We start from the raw sequence: 17947 nt of genomic DNA on the forward strand, positions 1-17947 counted from the left end.
TATGAATTTTTTTAAAGCTATTGCAATTTTTTAAAATAAAACCCATTTATTTATTGAAGATGAATGGTTACTCCTGTCAAATTGGCGCTTACGTTAGGGTGTACAAAAAAAGGTGCACCCGCCGCGTAACCGTGGTTGCCTCCTCCCAGTTTTAATTTTACATTTCTGGCGAGCTTCAATAGGGTTATTCTGCGTACCAAGTATTTACCCTATTGAAAAAGTGTGTAGCCATTATTAGATGATACACACATCCGCATGGCGAAACGGATTTGCCAGCCTCTTTTGCAAAATTAAGGGAGGAGGCCCTTCCCATTCGTTTGTAGAGTTAAAGGCGTGTTTTGCCCACCTCCCCGTGTGGCACCATTTTTAATGGGCAATTTCTCCAGCGCGAAGTCCCTTCTTCGGCACGTTTCCTTAACCCCGTTTTAAGTGCGCACCGGTGGCTAGCTCGCTTGGCAAGTCCGTCCATTCGTTTATGCGTCTATGCACCTATGCGTTTATTCATTTTTGCCGCGCGACGAAAAAATCACACGCGTGGCCTATCTCTCGAAACGCGCCTCCTCACCTCAGTGCGTACGACGGAGCGAAAATGACAGAACCGTTCTGCCTTTAAGCGTGTGCCCATAGCGCGTTATTTACATCGCCAACGTGCGCCATTTGGTGTGCGTGTTTGGGGAGCCTTTTCTTATTCTTTATCCCTACGTCGGTGCGCGCTGGTATGTGTTACGTTCGCATATTTTTTTTCTCTCTCTTTCTTTCTTTTTTTTTTTTTTTACTCGAATGGGCAGCACGCAGAAGGAAATATTTCCATGCACATCACATGCCGTCTTCAAAGCATATTCAAAAAAAGTAGTAAGGTCATTTGTACATTCGCATGCATACTTATGTGTATGTGGGAACGCCTCTTTAGTAAGCCCCCTCCATTTTGAAATATTCAACGAAAAAGTGCGTCCTTCTGCGATGGGGGGAAAATATACATAAAGGGGCCACACAAATGAGAAACGTCATTTTACGATTCCTGCCATTTAAGGCGAACGTGAGCTCCTCACAATTAGGGACAACTGTGCCAAAAAAAAAAAAAAAAACATTAAAACGTTGAAACATTAAAACCTTAAAAGATATTTTTTGTTAGCTCCCCACGAACTGGCCTTCACTTTGTACATTTCGCGCGCCTTAAAGGTGGAATTTTCCCTCAAGTATGATGTGCCCTCCTCCAAATATAACTGGACGGCATTTTTCTTCCTTTCAAATTCACACTCTTTTGTGAAAAGAACGAGCAAAGGAAAGTACTCCCACGTAGTGAGGCAGTTACCGAGGGGCCAAGAGCTGACACGCAAGTGGGGCACGCACAAATTTGTATAATAATATGCGTGCACGTATATATGTCATTTTATTTGCTTACCCGCTTGTTTGGGCCGCGCTTGCCTGGCGCTTGAATTGATAAATTTGAAGAAAAGCATCGTGACAATTGTGGAAAGTTTGCAAGAAAAAATTGACGTCTGCGTTGAGAATTTCGCCGCATTTTTCGCCGCATTTTTCGCCGCATTTTTCGCCGCATTTTTCGCCGCATTTTTCTCCGCATTTTTCGCCGCAATTTACGCCGCAATTCTCACCACAGTTCGCGTCGCTTTTTTCCCCATTTTTTTTCCTCCCCCCAACCTCGTCATTTTTCCCTTCACGGAGGCTTAAACTGCATTTTTTCATTTTTTAAGGTTTCCTTTTTTTTTTTCACTTACGGATAATTGTTAAAATGAGAAGCACGACGAAAATATTTTTTCTTCCCCTTTTGATTTAACGTAACAGAGGAATTGCTCATCTGTGACGAACATATACAGGCGAGCTCGTGTATGTACAATTCCGTACGATTGTATGCATAAGCTTATATGCATACGCTTATATGCATAAGCTTATATGCATACGCTTATATGCATAAGCTTATATGCATACGCTTATATGCATACGCTTATATGCAAATGCTTATATGCATACGCTTATATGCATACGCTTATATGCAAATGCTTATATGCGAACGCTTGTATGCTAACGCTTGTATGCATGTACGTACGCACGTGATTACGAAGGGCTAACTGAGAAGTGGTGAATCGAACGGGGGACACCCAAGCTGTGAGCTGCAAAGAGGGGGAATTCACTTGTGCGCTGCGAAGAGGGGGAGCCGCTCTCTCTGCAAACGTGAGAGAGGAGAACAACTGGCAGCAAATGTAAGCAAAAAAAAAAAAATGAAAAAACTATTTTTTTGCTTCCTACTCGTCCTTGCCAACTCAGTGACTGTTCATTGCAGTGGTGGCGATGACGACCAGGGAGTGGCTTTTAAGGAGAAAAATGTAAAAACAGAAAAGGGGGCAGAGGAATGGCTTCCCAACAGTGATGTGTGGGGCAGTGGAAATGGCACTATTGGAAGGCAGGCCAATGGCCGCACTTTGAGAATGCTAAATGCGGGCGAAAGCGGAAGTGGCGACGGAAGCAACCCGTACGACAGTGACGACTCGGATGAGGACGACTCGGATGGCGACGACTCAGATGATGACGATGAAAACCAAGACAGCGACGAGAACAACTTTGAAGTGCCCATCAACTGCACAGATGGAGAGTGCCTGAACTCGATGGACGATATTAACAAAATAATCGATGATAAGAAAAAAAAATTAAAAAATAAAAAGAAGAGAGGAAAAGCTGTGCAGATAATAAAACCAAATGTAAACCATACGGAACTGATAATCATTGAAGAAAATTTAGAAATTCTCAAAAGTATTGAAAAGCCAATCGCCATCGTATCCGTTTTGGGAGACATGCACACAGGGAAGTCTTTCCTCCTAAATTTGCTCAACGAACATGTAGTGAAGGACGTCAGTAAAAGTGAAAAAAATATCGAAAAGGGATTCAAAGTGGGAAATGACATCACGGCGAGTACGTACGGTATATGGATTTGGTCAGAGCCAATTAAAATCACCGTAGGGAAGTTAAAAAAAATGTATGACTATATAGATCAAAATTTCACCAACTTTGTAAAAAATTATGAATATGAAAAGGATGAATATAATGAAGAAATTATAGATTTGCTAAACCTGTACAAGACAGACGATTGGCTAGCCAAAATTGACGAGTTGAATTTGGCTGAATCTCAGGAAGTGAATTTAATTTTAATGGACACCCAAGGGTTGAACAGCCCAAATGTGAATAAGCGGTACGACGAAATATTGTACGCCCTTACCAATTTAATATCCACCGATATTATCTTCCTAACCATGAAAATGATTAACAATAAGGACTTGGAGTTTATAGAAAATATTACGAAAGATGCCAACCTGTTTATGCTCAGAGCGTACACCCGATCTAACGGATCCACTTTTTCTATAAAGAAAAATAATTTTGACAAAATTTTAGACCATATGGAAAGCGTAGAGAATAACTCCCTAATATTGGAGAGCATCGCTTCGAAGAACCTGATGTGGGTGGTGCACGATTTCAGTCAACGGCTGGACGTGCGGAAGGGGAAGCTGTGGCTCGACATTTTGTTAAACTCTGACCGGAGGGACCTGGACATCAAGTATTGGAAGAAAATCATTTCCAATAAGAGCAAGGAGAAGTACGACGCGTACACGACCAAGCAGAGGAAAATCGCCTACCTGGGTTACTCCGATGGGGGGGCCTCCAACCAGGCCGACCAAAGCGCCGGCGCCGTGGCGGAAACGTCCTCCAACTACAAACTGAACGTGCTGTACAAAAACATAGACTGCGTGCTGCTCCGAAATATGTATAACAACAAGGAGTTCGATTTTACGAATGCGAACCTGGCCGACCTGAACGATGAGTACAAAAATGACGTGATGCTGCTGAGGTATAAAATTTACCTGCGCGCTTTGCTGTTCCCAAAGAAGATGTATTCCAATGTGCAGATGAATTACTGGATGGGGAAAATGAGGAAGGAGCAGCAGATGCGCAACCAGGAGGGGAAAGGCGGGGCCGCAAAAAAGACCACCGATGGGGGAGAGAACCATAGCAGCGGTAGTTACGGCGCCGAGATGAGCAACAGATACATGTCGGGGCAGGACGTGCACGACTTTATCACGTTTCTAGTCCGATCGGCCAACCAAAACCTCTTCACAAATGTCAACCAGTTTTTCAAACAGTTCAAAATTAACAGAGCGGAAATTAGCAGAAACGATTTGGTATTCCTCTACAAGAAGTACCTCCTACAGTTTATGGAAAATGAGGATGTGGAATTTATAAGCTACCTGAATGACGAGGGGGACGACTTGGCAGCCAGTTTGGGAAACAAATTCAGCTCACATGAGAGGAAGAGCACCTTCGAAGAGGAAGAACTCTTCAGCGAGGATTTCCCAGAGGAGGAAAAAAAAAACACGGAGGAGCGAATGGATATGTATAAGCTCCCCCCGCTGCTGAACGAAATTAGAAAGTACGAAGAACTCATAAGGGAACAAATTTTAAACATCTGGTATAAGTACACGGAGAGCGATTTCCATGACGATGAGGAGAAGGAGCTCATCAAAGATATCGAAGCGAACTTGTATGAAAGGTTGGACCAAATAAAAAACGAAATGGTCGAGTTGGGCGAAGCCAACATTAAAAAGTTTTGCAAAATTGCATGTGAAGATGCGTTGCAAATCGTCGTGGAGGACATCAAAATGAAGAGCGACCAGTACCCCATCAAGCAGAAAGATCTCATGAACTTCTTCGAATCGGTTAGCTACAATTTGTTGAAGTATTTGGAAAAGAAGCTCTCCAAAAGTGCAGAAAAGTTAGACTTAATATATTACAAGGACGAAATTTGCAGCCCCCTGATAAATAGCACCTTCCAGGAGTTTTACTATTTAAAAAAGAAGAACATTACCTTAAATGAGAGCCGTCTGAAGTTTCATTTTTCCAATGCAGTGTCCAAGGGGAAGGAAGTCTTCGAAATGCTGGCAGAGAGCACCGATAACATAACTGAATATTTCAAAAACAAAAATTTGTTTTATGCCATTTTGGACAAGTGGAATGCGGAAGCGGTCAACGTGTATATGACCTCGTTGAGTGATTTTTCAAAAGAGGAAAAGGAAATCAGCGAGGAGTACCTAATCATTCTCGATAACGACATAAAGGTTCTGAAGCAAAAGGCCATGGAAAAATGGCACAACCATTGTAAGGACAAAACTAGCGCCCTCTTCAACATGCATAAGGGCAATTTGAAGAAAAACTTCCTCGAAAATTTCAACTTCCCACTAGACGAACTGGTACTGCAGGATATATTCCTGAGTCTTAAGGGGCAGGAAGAACTCAAGTACATGGATATCTACTGCTCCAATGAGGAGTCCTGGCAGGGGGAATACAAGAAATTTCTCCTTCTAACAGATGAGGTGTATAAATTTATAAAGGATGAAAATTTGAAGGCCATTCAGATAACCTGCCAGCAACCGCTAGACGATTTAAAAAATGGCATAAGACACGAAATAAAGAAATACTACCTGTGGAGGTCCCTAAAAAATGAACTCTACAGTAGAGCGTTGGTTGTACTGTCTAGCAACATTGAAAATATTTATCTGAAAAATCAAAGGGAAAACAAAATACAGTCTTCTATAGAGGAAAAGCTCAGCACCAAAAATACACACTACAGAAAAATTTCGAAAGAATTAATGAGCAAAGTTATAAACCGGTGGTTAAACAATGATATATATAATATTTACTACCCCATAATTAGGAAGCAGCTCATTCATAAGATTATATGCTACCTGGGAATGCTCATTCTGATGTTCATAACGTGTGTAGTGTTGTATTTTAAAAAGTTTCACATCAGCTTCTTCTTCTTAATAATCATTTCGCTCTTTATGATATTTGGATACGCTCAGATATCGCTCTACGTTAAGAAGTTCTTCCGCCATGTGGTCTTTTACTTTTACGAGGGAATTGCCAACGTGTTTGGAACGGAGGGAGCCATCATTTTCACCATTCTGTTCATCAGCGTGACAGCTATTTACCTGTACAATTACCACATCGTGAGGATTAAGAACAAAGTGGCAAAGAATACCAAGAAGATTTTCCAGTCCCAAAATCTTATGAACTTGTCTGGCGTGAATGGCTTTAAAGATATGAATGGCAACCCCAAGACGAGGATATTCAAGCCGAATATAATGAAGTACTCCGATTATGATAAGAGGGATGGCAAGTACCTCACTTCTAACCTCACGCAGGATTACAAGATGCACAATGATGCCTCGCAGTTCATAGACCTTAAGAGTAGGCCAAACCGGGGCAACAAGGTGGACGACTACCCGCCGTACAGCAACCCCAGCAAGTTTCAGCGGCGCTCCTACTTGGATTAGCGCGCCGCCCATTGGCGGGGAGCGGCCATTTGGTGGGGCAGCGGCCATTTGGTGTAGCTGCACATTGGCGTAGCTGCACATTGGCGTAGCTGCACATTGGCGTAGCTGCACATTGGCGTAGCTGCACATTGGCGTAGCTGCACATTGGCGGAGCTGCCCATTGGCGGAGGAGCGGGATAAATGTTGCACCACGTAAACTCGAGCCCCCTTTTGTTTGCCCTCCCCCATACCTTGCGCACATCTTTTCCCCCCTTTTTTTTTGCGTGTTTTCACTGCGATACCCATCTTTATACCAATTTACAGAAATATAATGCGCGTATGAAGATGCACAAATTTTGTCCCCACAGGGTTGGCGGCATGCAACTGGGCCCACTAATCCCGGACGAGCACATCGTCCCCCTGGCGCACTTTGTTTAAATATGAACTGCCATTTATTCTTCCATTTTTTGAATATGCATTGCCATTTTTTCTTCCTTTTTTGAATATGCATTGCCATTTTTTCTTCCTTTTTTGAATATGCATTGCCATTTTTTCTTCCTTTTTTGAATATGCATTGCCATTTTTTCCCCTTTTTTTTGCTGCCCGGTCAGGGGTGCAGTGCGTCTCCCCCCGCACGCTGCGCCTTCTATGCTGTGCCCCCTCCCCGGGGGATACACTTTGAATTGCAGCCCTCCATGCAGAATTGTAAATTGTAAATGTAAAATGTTAATTGTAAATTGCAAATTGTAGAATGCACGTTGTGAATTTTAAATTGTAAATTGCACACTGCGCGTGGCAAATTGCGCGCTGCAAATTTTACGTTTATGCCTTTCTCCTACGTTTACCCCCTCTGCTTTTCCCCCCGCGCTGCACCGTTGGTTTACCACCAAACAGCACCTCTCTGCCCCTTGTGCCACCAGGTGTGCCTTACCCCCACTGCCGCGCGGCGGCCAGCGCATCTGCCCTGTGTACCCTTTTTCCACCTCCCATGTTGCACATCAGCGGACTGCCTGCATCAGTCTGCATGCAAAAATTAGACTAAAGGAGACGTGCGCACTCCCTTACCCTTTTATTAACCAGCGCAACCTTTTTTTTTTTTTACCCACCTACTCGTGTTCGCCTTTTTATATGAATACAAATTTTTTGTTTTAATTTTTTTTCCCCCAAAATAAGACTTACTCATTTGGGCATGAAAAGATCGTATTAGTTGTTTTAGTCTGCTGTGCCCGGGCGTTTTTTTCGCGCGGCCTTTGCAAGGGCCCCCATTTGCAGTTTTAAGCAGGGAAAAAAGAGCGGTCAAATGGAGAGGAAAAATTTACGCAAAAAAGGAACCCCTGTGGGGACAGTAAAGGGGCCACGAATCGGGCGCACTGGGGATGCAATAAGCAAAATGGGGGGGAGGCTATCCTCTGGGACGTCTTTTTCATGGCCGCTCTTCAGATGGTCAATACTGTACAGCATACGGTGCCCGAATGGTGAAGCTTCTACGCAGTTCCTTCTTTGCACTTCCCACCCCCCTACGATTTAATCCCCCCACCTTGCGCACATTTTGCAGAAACGAATGATAGGTCGTCTCCCCCTAGGTGCCCGTCCTGGTACAGAAAAAAGGTGCCTACCCTCACATGTGTAAATAATATATATGTGTAGCCCCCCTTCAGATGGCCCTTTTCCCCGTGTATAGGGTGTTCCTCGTATCATCTAGGCCGATCCGATCGTGCACGTAATTCACACTCTTGCTGCAGGTTCGTTCGAAGATGTGGACTTCTGGCACGCACTTGCTTATATCATCGTCATGCTTGTGCAGGCACATGATTAGGGGTTGCATGTTGCACACGATTTGCTCCTTCAGCTTCGACCCGACTTTGAATTCCCCCATCGGCGGCAAGCAGGCGTGGACAGGAAGGGTATCGCTATGGCGCTGTATGCATACGTGAGTATACTTGCCGCACGGGCGAGCTGGCCAAACGTGGTACCGTCGCTTGGCTGGTCTTCCGCCGGGAGCTTCAACCCTGCGGCAAAAGCGTGGGCGAATGGTTAAGTGAGTGCACATGGGTTACATAGGCATGTTATCTTGCGCACGTGTGGCCTTTCTCTTGGCATACTTAAACACACACCTGTTTCGCTTGATTATGTAGGACCAGATGTTTATCCTTTTTAAAAAGGAGGGCAGATGAATTCGCCGTGATGGGAGGCGTTTCTTTTTTCCTTACAATTTTTTTTTTCTTTTTTTTTTTTTTTTAATTTTTTTTTTAACTTTTTTTTAATTTTTTTTTTTTTTTTTTTGTTCGCCCCTTCGGCGCACAGCCAACCCGGTCGACTCCCACCATTTTGCGAAATCGCTTAGGAGTTGCCCTCAACGCAGAGTGGAACGGCTCGAAGGAACGAATTGTTGCTTTAAGCGGATGTATGAGATGGCCCTGTGGTAAACTGAAGGGGATGATAAGCAGCAACAAAAGAGGAGAGCGCCACCTGCACGTTCGGTCATTCCGTGCCGGCGCTGTTTGACCGATTCATTGATTGTTCCCCAATTTGTGCATTTGGCGTTTCCGTCAAAGAGGCCCAAAACATGTGCTTGCTTTGCGAACAAAATAGTGAAGATTCTCCTTCACCGCGAAGGGATTCCCCGTGTGGTTCCAAATAAGGGCACATTCACACGGCGCCTTTTTCCTTTCTAAACGTGGGGTAGCCTCCCCATGCAGGGTGTAGGAGCACACATGTGGGATATTCCCTGACATGGAGGTGACCGCTCACACGTAACCGCTGACATGTGACCGCTCACACGTAACCGCTGACATGTGACCGCTTACACGTGCACTCCTACGCGTAGGTAGAACCGCCGACCGAAGCGGGGGCTCTAAACGAGGCCACATCGAATAGCGAGATCACCCCCCCCGGCTGGCACCATGAAAGTTGACGCTAGTGAAATATTTCGAAACTACGACCAGAGGAAAGCAGAGGAACACATTGAGAGCCTGCGAAATGACATCAGGAGCAAGGAAGAATCCATAAAAACATTTTTGAAAGAAAAAAGCAGCCATGTGATAGACAACACTATCAAAATTAAAAGTGTGTATGCAAGTGTAGACAAAATAAAGTGCCAATTGGAGGATATCATTTGCACTTATAAGGATTTAATCGGTGGCGTTCGAAACACAGCGTCGGTGAATTTTGGAGAGTCATCAGTGCACACAGAAAAGTTTAGCGAATCGGAAAAGGACATCATAAAAGAGGTGTGGAAAAAAAAATGCGACAGTTACTATTTTTTATTTGAAGGTACCCATTTGGGAAGAAGCGCAGGAGAGGGGGAAGCTCCGCAATGTGACGCTGCCTATCACATTGTAAAAACGGAAAAGGAGGAACTGCTCAATTACGACTGCTTCTTCCTTAACAACTACATCAACCATGTGTACCTTGATGTGAATAAAAAGATGAGCGAGGGAAAATACTCATTTGTGCTGAACAAATTATACACAGATATATTTCTCTGTATGAAGGTCCTCAGCTCTTTGCTCAAAAATGAAAAAATGAAAAATATTTACATTAACATGTTTAATAGCAACAGGTCCATTTTGTATTTAAATACGTATGTAAATAAGCATAAGGAAAATTTCTGTGAAATTTTGCTCAAGTTGATATATTCCTCGTATCACAATTTGGCATACAACAACGCATGTACAGTGGAGAGCATTCCCCAGTCGGTAATCGTGCTGTTGCTTTTTTACAGCAAACAGAATTGCCAACTCGTGGAAATTGTGAAAAACGATTTGTTTGGGGAAATTCTCAACGCGAGGATAAATTTGTTACACACCTTTGTGCGTAGAGGGAGCCACGTACAGGATGGACCGCTCCCCCTCCGCAAGGTGAAGACGTTATTTTTGCAAATCACTTATCTTGTTTTGCACACGAAATATATGGCCCTTCTGCTGATTGATGTGACAAATGAGGGGTTGCGCCGAGGGGTGAAAAATAGTCAGGTTGGCGGTCTCGAACAGGGATGTCCCCTGCAGTGGGAGGAAAAAAATGAACAAAGTTGTGACGATAACGCTCATGGGGATGAGGCAGAGGACGCTGAGGGAAACCCCTTCCTGCGGAGAATGCAGAGGGAGCTGTTCATCCTGCAGAATATACCCCATGAAAAGGCAAAAAAAAACAAACAGTACTTTAACTATGCTGTGAGTAGCATGGAAGAAATAAAAAAAAGTTTGAACGAAGGAATTGTTGAGAAGTTCAGCTTAGCACAAAAAACGTACGTCCAATTTGCCTGCCTGACTTATGAGTATATGCTCCACCTGCTGCACGTCTACTACTGCAAAAATGATTACGGCGTAACGTGCGGCCAGCTATTCACAGAGTTTGCAGACATAAACAGACTGCACAACAAAATGAAGGGGAAAATCGAAATGAAAGAAAGGCACTATCGCAAATATGTTAAAGATGTCGATTTTTACCTGAACAATAGTTATTTGCATGCTATTCATGATGAAATTTTCGAGATATTTTTTTTCCTTTTTTTTAACAAATTTGTGTGTGCAATTCCGTTTTTTGATCATAATCCAGTTGACAAGTGGAAGCTCGTAATGAAGATATTTTTGCACAATCTGTTTTGCAACATTTCGATTTCTTATGAGCGAAATTGCGAAATTAAAAGTTGGGTGTTTTACTCATTCCTGCTGAATTTATTTTACTACTACTACGAATTTTTTTCCATCGATTTGGGGAGAATATACGCGCAGTTTTGCACCGTGGACAGGGACTCAAGTGAAGACCAGCATACAAAAAAAGATGATCAGAAAGAGGCGGCTGAGCGGGCCAAACCGCGGGGTAAAACATCCAGAGAGGGACACTTTCATAGGGGCTTTAAAAAAATTTTAAAGGAAAAAATTCACCCCCTTATATTTTCAGCCTACAAGCTGATTATCTTCGTAGAAACCAAAGAAATCAACCACAGCGCGAATGCGGACTTTCTGCTCGTAGACCAAGGCGCACATGATGTTGGCGATTTTTCCAAAATGTTCGACTCGTTTATGAGTATTTTGAAAAGCCACACTGGGGAAGGGGCACACGCCAGGGAGAGTGCAATTGCAAAGGCGAACGTGGAGGGAGAACCAACGTCCACACGCAGTTGTAGCTTAAGTAGGTGCCCTAATCTGGTCCGCTTCTTAAAAGTGCCGCTGGGGGGGGAGGCCACCCATGTGCAGAACACCCCAGAGGGGGGGAAGCGCCCCAATAGTAGTGCCACCATGCGTGATGGTAACGTGGATTGCGAAACGGTGAACCTCCACCAGGAAAAGCAGAGTGGCATGCAGGAAGGAAGGGAACCCCCTCACACTGGGAACATGCCCAATTGTGGAGACCAAATCGAAGAGAGAGAAAACTCGGAGGAGCAATATAAGGAGCTCCATCTCTACGTCAACCTGCTTAGGCATAATGATAAGCGATCGTGGACCCATTTCCTCAGTCCCCGGGAGGGCAGTGATAAAGAGGAAGTAGCGAACGGCTTCGGGGGGGAGCCCAATTTTTCCCTCAATGATTTAAAGAGCATTTTTCTACACATTGTGTACAAAATATTGAAGACATCTGTGAAATGCTTCTGCGTGGGGTACCTGGACAATTTGAAGCAACATTTGCATTTCTACCTGAACATGTTAATAAATAATGATATAAAAAATATTTTATGCGAAAAAATGAATGGCCACTTGGTGAATATTTTCTCCTTTTCCAACCTGTTCATCCTCTACGTTGAGAAGTTATTCAACACGGACGTGTATCGAAGCGTAGCTATCTTCCTAGTAAAAACTGCCCTACAGAAGGAGGTATACAAAATATATGCGCAATTTATTTGCCTGGTGAAGGAAGTGTACGCCTCCCAGTATGCACGTTCGAATGAGAAAAATAAAACGCTGTTAAATAAAAAAGTAACCGAACTGTATAACATTATTTTGCTGGACTTATCATTTTGTGAATATATTTTGGACAATAATAATATCATACACAAATCCACGTATGATTATCTGATGCGGCGGTATAGGAATTACGAAACGTATTACATCAAGTCCTGCCTTTACTTTGTTCACATATATAAAGAAAAATATAACGTGTATAGTGAAAAGGATATGAATGAATGCAGTGCGGGGAGGCACCCATTTTGGGGAAAGCTAAACGAAAAAGACGCGGAAAAAAAGAAAAAAAAAAAAAATGCAGAAATGTACCCCTTCAAATGCTTAATTGATGACGTTTTGACGGAACTGAATAAGCTAGATAATCTTAATGGAATTATTTTCCAAAAGCATATACGCCTCTTCGCTCAGAACGTGATACGCGATACGTATTTATTATATTACTTATTTGTGCAAGGGCCCACCATTAATAACCTTTTGGGCAATGTGCAGACGGACGCAAATACGAGTTCTTTGGAAATTTTCCATTTTAATCAAGTCAGCTCCGTTGGCGACAATTCGATAGAGGACAATTTGTTGAAGCTTTTTTTTTAAAGGGGAATTTTTCTCCGCAGTTTGGATAAACCCCCCCTTAATGTAGCGCCCATGTTTGATCTTATGTAATATTCCCTTTTGTCATTACGTCTGAAGAGATAGAGGGGTACTTCTTCTTTTTGTTCTTTTTTTTTTTTTTTTTTTTTACGAATTGGACCACCACCTCCTTTTTGCGTCGCACCCCCGTGCAAAATGAAAAGGGCTGAGGACAAAATGTACGAGGAAATTTGCAACGAAGAGGAGTATAAAAAACTGTTTGAAGAAAAAAACGACGTCCTCTACATCGTAGACGTTTACACGAAGTGGTGCGGACCATGTCTCTTCACCTTCGAAATTATAAACAAAATTTACAAAGCCAATTTTACCTTCACAGAGAGCGTAAAAATAGTAGCCGTGTGCGCGCAAAATATCGCCTCGCTAAAAAACTACGATAACAATTCCAAGCCGTTTTACTTAATACTGAAGAATGGAGAAATTATTCGCCAAATTCAGGGATGCAACACGCCCCATATATTTGCGCTGATTGATGAACACTTGCTGGGTACCAAATTTAGTTGAGGGGTTGTGTGGTGCGAAAATGTGCCACGGGGAATGTCGCAGGCGGGGGGAAGAGCAGTTACTGCGCTGCGTGGAGAGGTGAAAAGCGCACACATGTGGAGGTGTCCCAATGTGGAAGTGGTCCAATGTTGAAGTGCCGCAAAATGGCTAACGCGCCTCTAACGGCATATCGAGTTGTCGCATAATTAGCACGCGTTACAACGCGCGCGGTTGGAGGAATGCCTCGCCATGCGCCCCGCACACCTCACCCCGCATGTCATGCATCTTCTCTCTTTATTTGTGCTTGGGCGATATGTCCACGCACATGCGTGTACACGGCTGACGCTGCTATCTGTGCATGTTCATTTGCACGGAGGGGGCTGCTCCTGGCGCCGATGCACACGTGCAAGCGTGCACACTTATGTGCAAATGTACACACGTGTACCTGCACACTGCGCGCAAGATAAACTCCGTGAAGTTGTTTTTTTTCCCAAAGGGGTACTCCCCTAGTTGACCCTTTTACGCGAAATTTCCCCTTTTTTCCCCTTTTTTCGTTACGCCGAATTAGGCATTTTTTAAGCACTCGTTAATCTCCGAAATGATGTTTGACACGGCCAAAATTTGCGCGTTGAGCTCCTCCATCTTTTCCGCGTACAAATTTCTGACCTGTTCAGGCACTTTTTGCTCATAATTCGGATCATTGGTTTTTTTCAAATAGGCGTCTAGCGAACTTTGGAGTTTTTTATTTTTGCTCTGCATATTGGTCAGCAGCGGCTTGAGGTACTCCTCACTGGACTGCACGTAAATAATAAACTGGTTGGCAACAATATCCTTCAAGCATTTTTTTATTTCAGCTTTGACATCATCGGAAAGCTCCTCCACGTTGTACTTGATAACAGTAAGGGTAGCCAATTTGGCCAACGTCTGTATTTTATTCTTCACCTTTAAGATAAAACATTCGTCTTCCTCATTCTTCGCAGCAATGTAGCAGTTGAGTTTCGTCTTGGGAGGAATTTCCAAATTTGAAATGAACGACCTGAACTGCTTAACAATGCTCATAAATTTGTTCATTTCGGAGTTAATTTTTTCATCGTTCCAAGATGGTATGTACTCTGGGTAGGGCGCCACAGAAATGGACCCAAATTTGTGTCCCTCCGCTGCGATTTTATGGTAGAGCTCTTCCGTTATGAAGGGCGAAATGGGGTGCAGCAGTCTCAGCCCATAATCCAGGCACGCGTGCAGTGTTTTGTTAGCATGGAGTGCCGTTGAACCGGTGAGGAGGTGTCCCCCACCGATGGTGGTGCTCTCCTGGATTGGGCTCCCCCCCGCTGCCGCGTCTTCCCTTTTCCCCTCAGTAGGCGCTTCCTCCTCCTTGACTGCTTCGGGGGGCTCCACATTGAGGCGGGCCTTGATAAGCTCCAAGTACACATCGCACAAATCGTACAGCCAAAAGTTATACGCAGAAAAGGCTGCCTCGGAAAAGTTAAACGTATCGAAGCTTTCATTGGCATTTTTTATATAAACATTTAACCGGTGGAGAATCCATTTATCCTCCCACTGCAACGACTGTACACAGTCCGGTTGTGAAAGGAGGACGTTACAGTTGTCGTAGCTATCTGGCAAAGTTTTCAAAAAGAACTTAACAGCATTCCACAGTTTATTGCAAAAGTGTCTGTACCCAATTATTCTATTAATGTCTAGGTTAACATTTCTACCCTGCTTCAGATATGTTAGGAGACCAAATCTTAGAGCATCTGTTCCACATTCTGGGATTCCCTTGGGGAACTCCTTTTTCTGCAATTCTAATGCTCTTTTGATTTCTTTCTCTGGTAAATTCCCTTCATACAGTTTTTGATTTAGCCCGCTAAGGCTAATTCCATCGATGATGTCCAGGGGGTCCACGACATTACCTTTACTTTTGCTCATCTTCTCTCCTTTGGAGTCCCTAATCATGGCATGCAGGTAGATGGTGTTAAAAGGGAGGGTCTTCATTAGGTGGAGCGAAACCATTACCATTCTAGCTACCCAGAAGAAGAGAATATCCTGCCCCGTCTCTAAAATGCTGTTTGGGAAGAAGTGCTCCAGATCTTCTGTTTTTTCTGGCCACCCTAAAGAACTGAATGGAACAAGGGCGGAAGAAAACCACGTGTCTAGTACGTCTTCATCTTGCACCAACTGAAAGTGTTCATTTGGGAGCACCATCTGTTTGGCCTTCTCCATGCACTCTTCGTAGGATCTGCCGACGACCCACGTTTCCTCTCCTTGCTGCGAAGTGGGGTCTGCCTCTTCCGGCTGATTGGAGTTGTCCCCACTTTCGTGTGCAGCGCCGATTGGCTCCCCGCTCTTTTTGACAATTTTGTAGGCCGGAATTCGATGCCCCCACCACAGCTGCCTCGATATGCACCAATCGCGAACGTTTTCCAGCCAGTAAAACCAGGTGTTCACATGGTGGGAGGGAATAATCGTGAGTTTCTTCTCCTTCACGCAGTTGATGGCTTGCTTGCCCAACTCACTACAGTTTACATACCACTGTGGTATGAGCATGTACTCGATGATGTCATTCGTTCGGGAGCAAAGCGGAAGAGACATCGCGTTGGGAACCTTATCCGAAAGAAGATTTAACTTTTTTAATTCTTCCTGAATTTTAAACCTACACTCAAATCGGTGGAGCCCTTCAAATAATTTCCCTCCATTTCTGTTAATACGTCCATCAAGGGTAAAAATATTTATAGCCTTTAAATTATGCCTCTTCATCATTTCGTAGTCATTCTTGTCATGCGCTGGCGTAATCTTCACAGCTCCTGTACCGTATTCCATATCTACATAGGAATCCGCAATGATGATCACTTTTCGGTCGGGGATAAAGGGGTGTAAAATTTCTTTTCCTACTAAGTGGGCGTACCTCTTATCATTTGGGTGTACAGCCACGGCGACATCTCCCAACATGGTTTCTATCCGTGTGGTTGCCACTTCAATTTTTTCCTCGCTGTCCTTAATTTGGTAGAAAAATTTATATAACACGCCAACTTCCACCAAGTGATGAAATGAGGGGATTTTAATTTTTGTTGGTTTTTTTATTTCCTCCAGGTCTACCTCAATATCTGAGAGGGCAGTCTTCAAATGTGGGCACCAGGCAACCAGTCGGTTGTCTCTATAAATCAATCCGCTTTCATAAAATTTAATAAACGCCTCCTTCACAGCTGCTGACAAACTCTCGTTCATGGTGAAGTACTCCCTGGACCAATCAACGGATGCACCGATTCTCCTAATTTGGTTGTTAATTTTATTTCCATGCAGATCCTTCCATTCGTGAATCCTTTTCACAAATTCCTCTCTTCCATAGTCTTGTCTTATCTTTTGCTCCTTTTTAAAAAGCATTTTTTCCACAACGGTTTGCGTGGCTATCCCTGCGTGGTCCGTCCCAGGCACGTACAGTGTTAACAAATTTTTCATCCTCTTGTATCTAACTAGGGAATCCTGAATGGCGATGGTTAACGTGTGGCCAATGTGTAACGTCCCTGTGACGTTGGGTGGGGGTAACACAATTACAAACTTGTCACTCTGCCCCTTATTTGCTAGCAACTCCTTTTTCGGTTTGAAATAATCATTTTGCTCCCAGAAGGAGTACCACTTGGACTCGACCTCCTTCGGGTCATACGCATCCTTCATGCTCTTCAAATTTTCTTTTATGTTTTTTCCTTCCATTTTGCTCAACGTGTGGTGTAAGTATCTCCTGGGTTGGTGGTACGCGGCTATCCGTTTGGGGAGTCGTGCGTTCATGCGAGGGGGGGTGCAGGGCAATCCCAGGCGAGTTTGGCAAAGCGGTTGTGCTGTTGGCGGTGATGATGCCGCTAACGATGCCGCTAACGATGCCGCTAACGATGCTAACGAGGCGATGGCGGGAGCTCAATGCTCAGGGCCACTTCGCACAAGCGGGTGACGCGCTCCCCTTCGAGGGCGAAGGCCTCCTACCTGCAGCGGCACCCAGCGGGGGGATAATTTTTCAGAGCTACTCCTACAGTGTATCCCGCATAGGTAGTGTTATATGCTTGCCTTACAGGGATGTAAATTTTTCTGGCCAGTCAAGCGCCACATAGGCAAAGGGCACATGTGAGTAACGTTTTGGGGGGGCTTCTTCCTTCCGAGAGGTGACCGGATCGACTGGGGAATATTCTTCTGGGGCGTCAAAACATTCACAAGAGCTGCTTTTTTTCGTTTTAAAAAAATGTGGGACAGCTTTCCTGCGGGGCGCAGAGGGTATACTAAAATGAGGGGGAAAAATGGCCAAGTAAAAATGGCGATGTGGCAACGGCGAGGGGGAAGCCATAACGCCACCCAGTTGATGGCGACACTTAGGCAGCGACCCACCTTTCGGAGTTTAGCATGGCGAGTTATTTTACCGCTTCTATTCAGCGCAGAGCTGCGCAGTTATCGCTGATTACCCGTTCGGTAGAAAAATTGAAAAAAGGCCTCCCACCATTTTTGTTTCCCCCCAGAGGCTTCATTTTTGCCGTGAGGCATTTTGCATGTGAAAGGGTGGCAAAAAAGGGGCAATTTTTTCGCTCGCCATGGTGCCATTACGAACAGTCCCTTGTCGAATCG

The 17947-nt window shown here is 44.2% G+C and overlaps 4 protein-coding genes across 4 annotated transcripts, besides 5 other annotated features; 2 read left to right on the forward strand and 2 right to left on the reverse strand.

Annotated features, from left to right (window-relative positions):
- Nucleotides 1-336: 336 nt before the first annotated feature.
- Nucleotides 337-365: a microsatellite.
- A 1610-nt stretch (nucleotides 366-1975) lies between these two features.
- Nucleotides 1976-6338, forward strand: PVX_117345 (hypothetical protein, conserved; the record flags this gene model as incomplete). Its single annotated transcript, XM_001615714.1, has 1 exon — nucleotides 1976-6338. Exon 1 carries the CDS (start codon nucleotides 2238-2240, stop codon nucleotides 6336-6338), a length of 4101 nt encoding a protein of 1366 aa, XP_001615764.1. The 5' UTR covers nucleotides 1976-2237.
- Nucleotides 4077-4146: a microsatellite.
- Nucleotides 6339-7501: 1163 nt separating the features above from the next.
- Nucleotides 7502-8193, reverse strand: PVX_117350 (hypothetical protein, conserved; the record flags this gene model as incomplete). The annotated part of the gene is made up of 1 exon (XM_001615715.1): nucleotides 7502-8193. One exon carries the CDS (start codon nucleotides 8191-8193, stop codon nucleotides 7972-7974), a length of 222 nt encoding a protein of 73 aa, XP_001615765.1. The 3' UTR covers nucleotides 7502-7971.
- Nucleotides 7533-7612: a microsatellite.
- A 411-nt stretch (nucleotides 8194-8604) lies between the features above and the next one.
- Nucleotides 8605-13812, forward strand: PVX_117355 (hypothetical protein, conserved). The gene is made up of 2 exons (XM_001615716.1): nucleotides 8605-12789; nucleotides 13009-13812. Exons 1-2 carry the CDS (start codon nucleotides 9221-9223, stop codon nucleotides 13364-13366), a joined length of 3927 nt encoding a protein of 1308 aa, XP_001615766.1. The 5' UTR covers nucleotides 8605-9220; the 3' UTR covers nucleotides 13367-13812.
- Nucleotides 10539-10571: a microsatellite.
- Nucleotides 13813-13834: 22 nt separating the features above from the next.
- On the reverse strand, nucleotides 13835-17859 carry PVX_117360 (valine-tRNA ligase, putative). Its single transcript, XM_001615717.1, has 2 exons — nucleotides 17714-17859; nucleotides 13835-17586 (listed from the first exon to the last, which is right to left on the reverse strand). Exon 2 carries the CDS (start codon nucleotides 17123-17125, stop codon nucleotides 13910-13912), a length of 3216 nt encoding a protein of 1071 aa, XP_001615767.1. The 5' UTR covers nucleotides 17126-17586; nucleotides 17714-17859; the 3' UTR covers nucleotides 13835-13909.
- Nucleotides 14332-14353: a microsatellite.
- Nucleotides 17860-17947: the final 88 nt, after the last annotated feature.

Source organism: Plasmodium vivax, chromosome 12 (assembly GCF_000002415.2).
Source record: "Plasmodium vivax chromosome 12, whole genome shotgun sequence".
Lineage (NCBI taxonomy): Eukaryota > Apicomplexa > Aconoidasida > Haemosporida > Plasmodiidae > Plasmodium > Plasmodium vivax.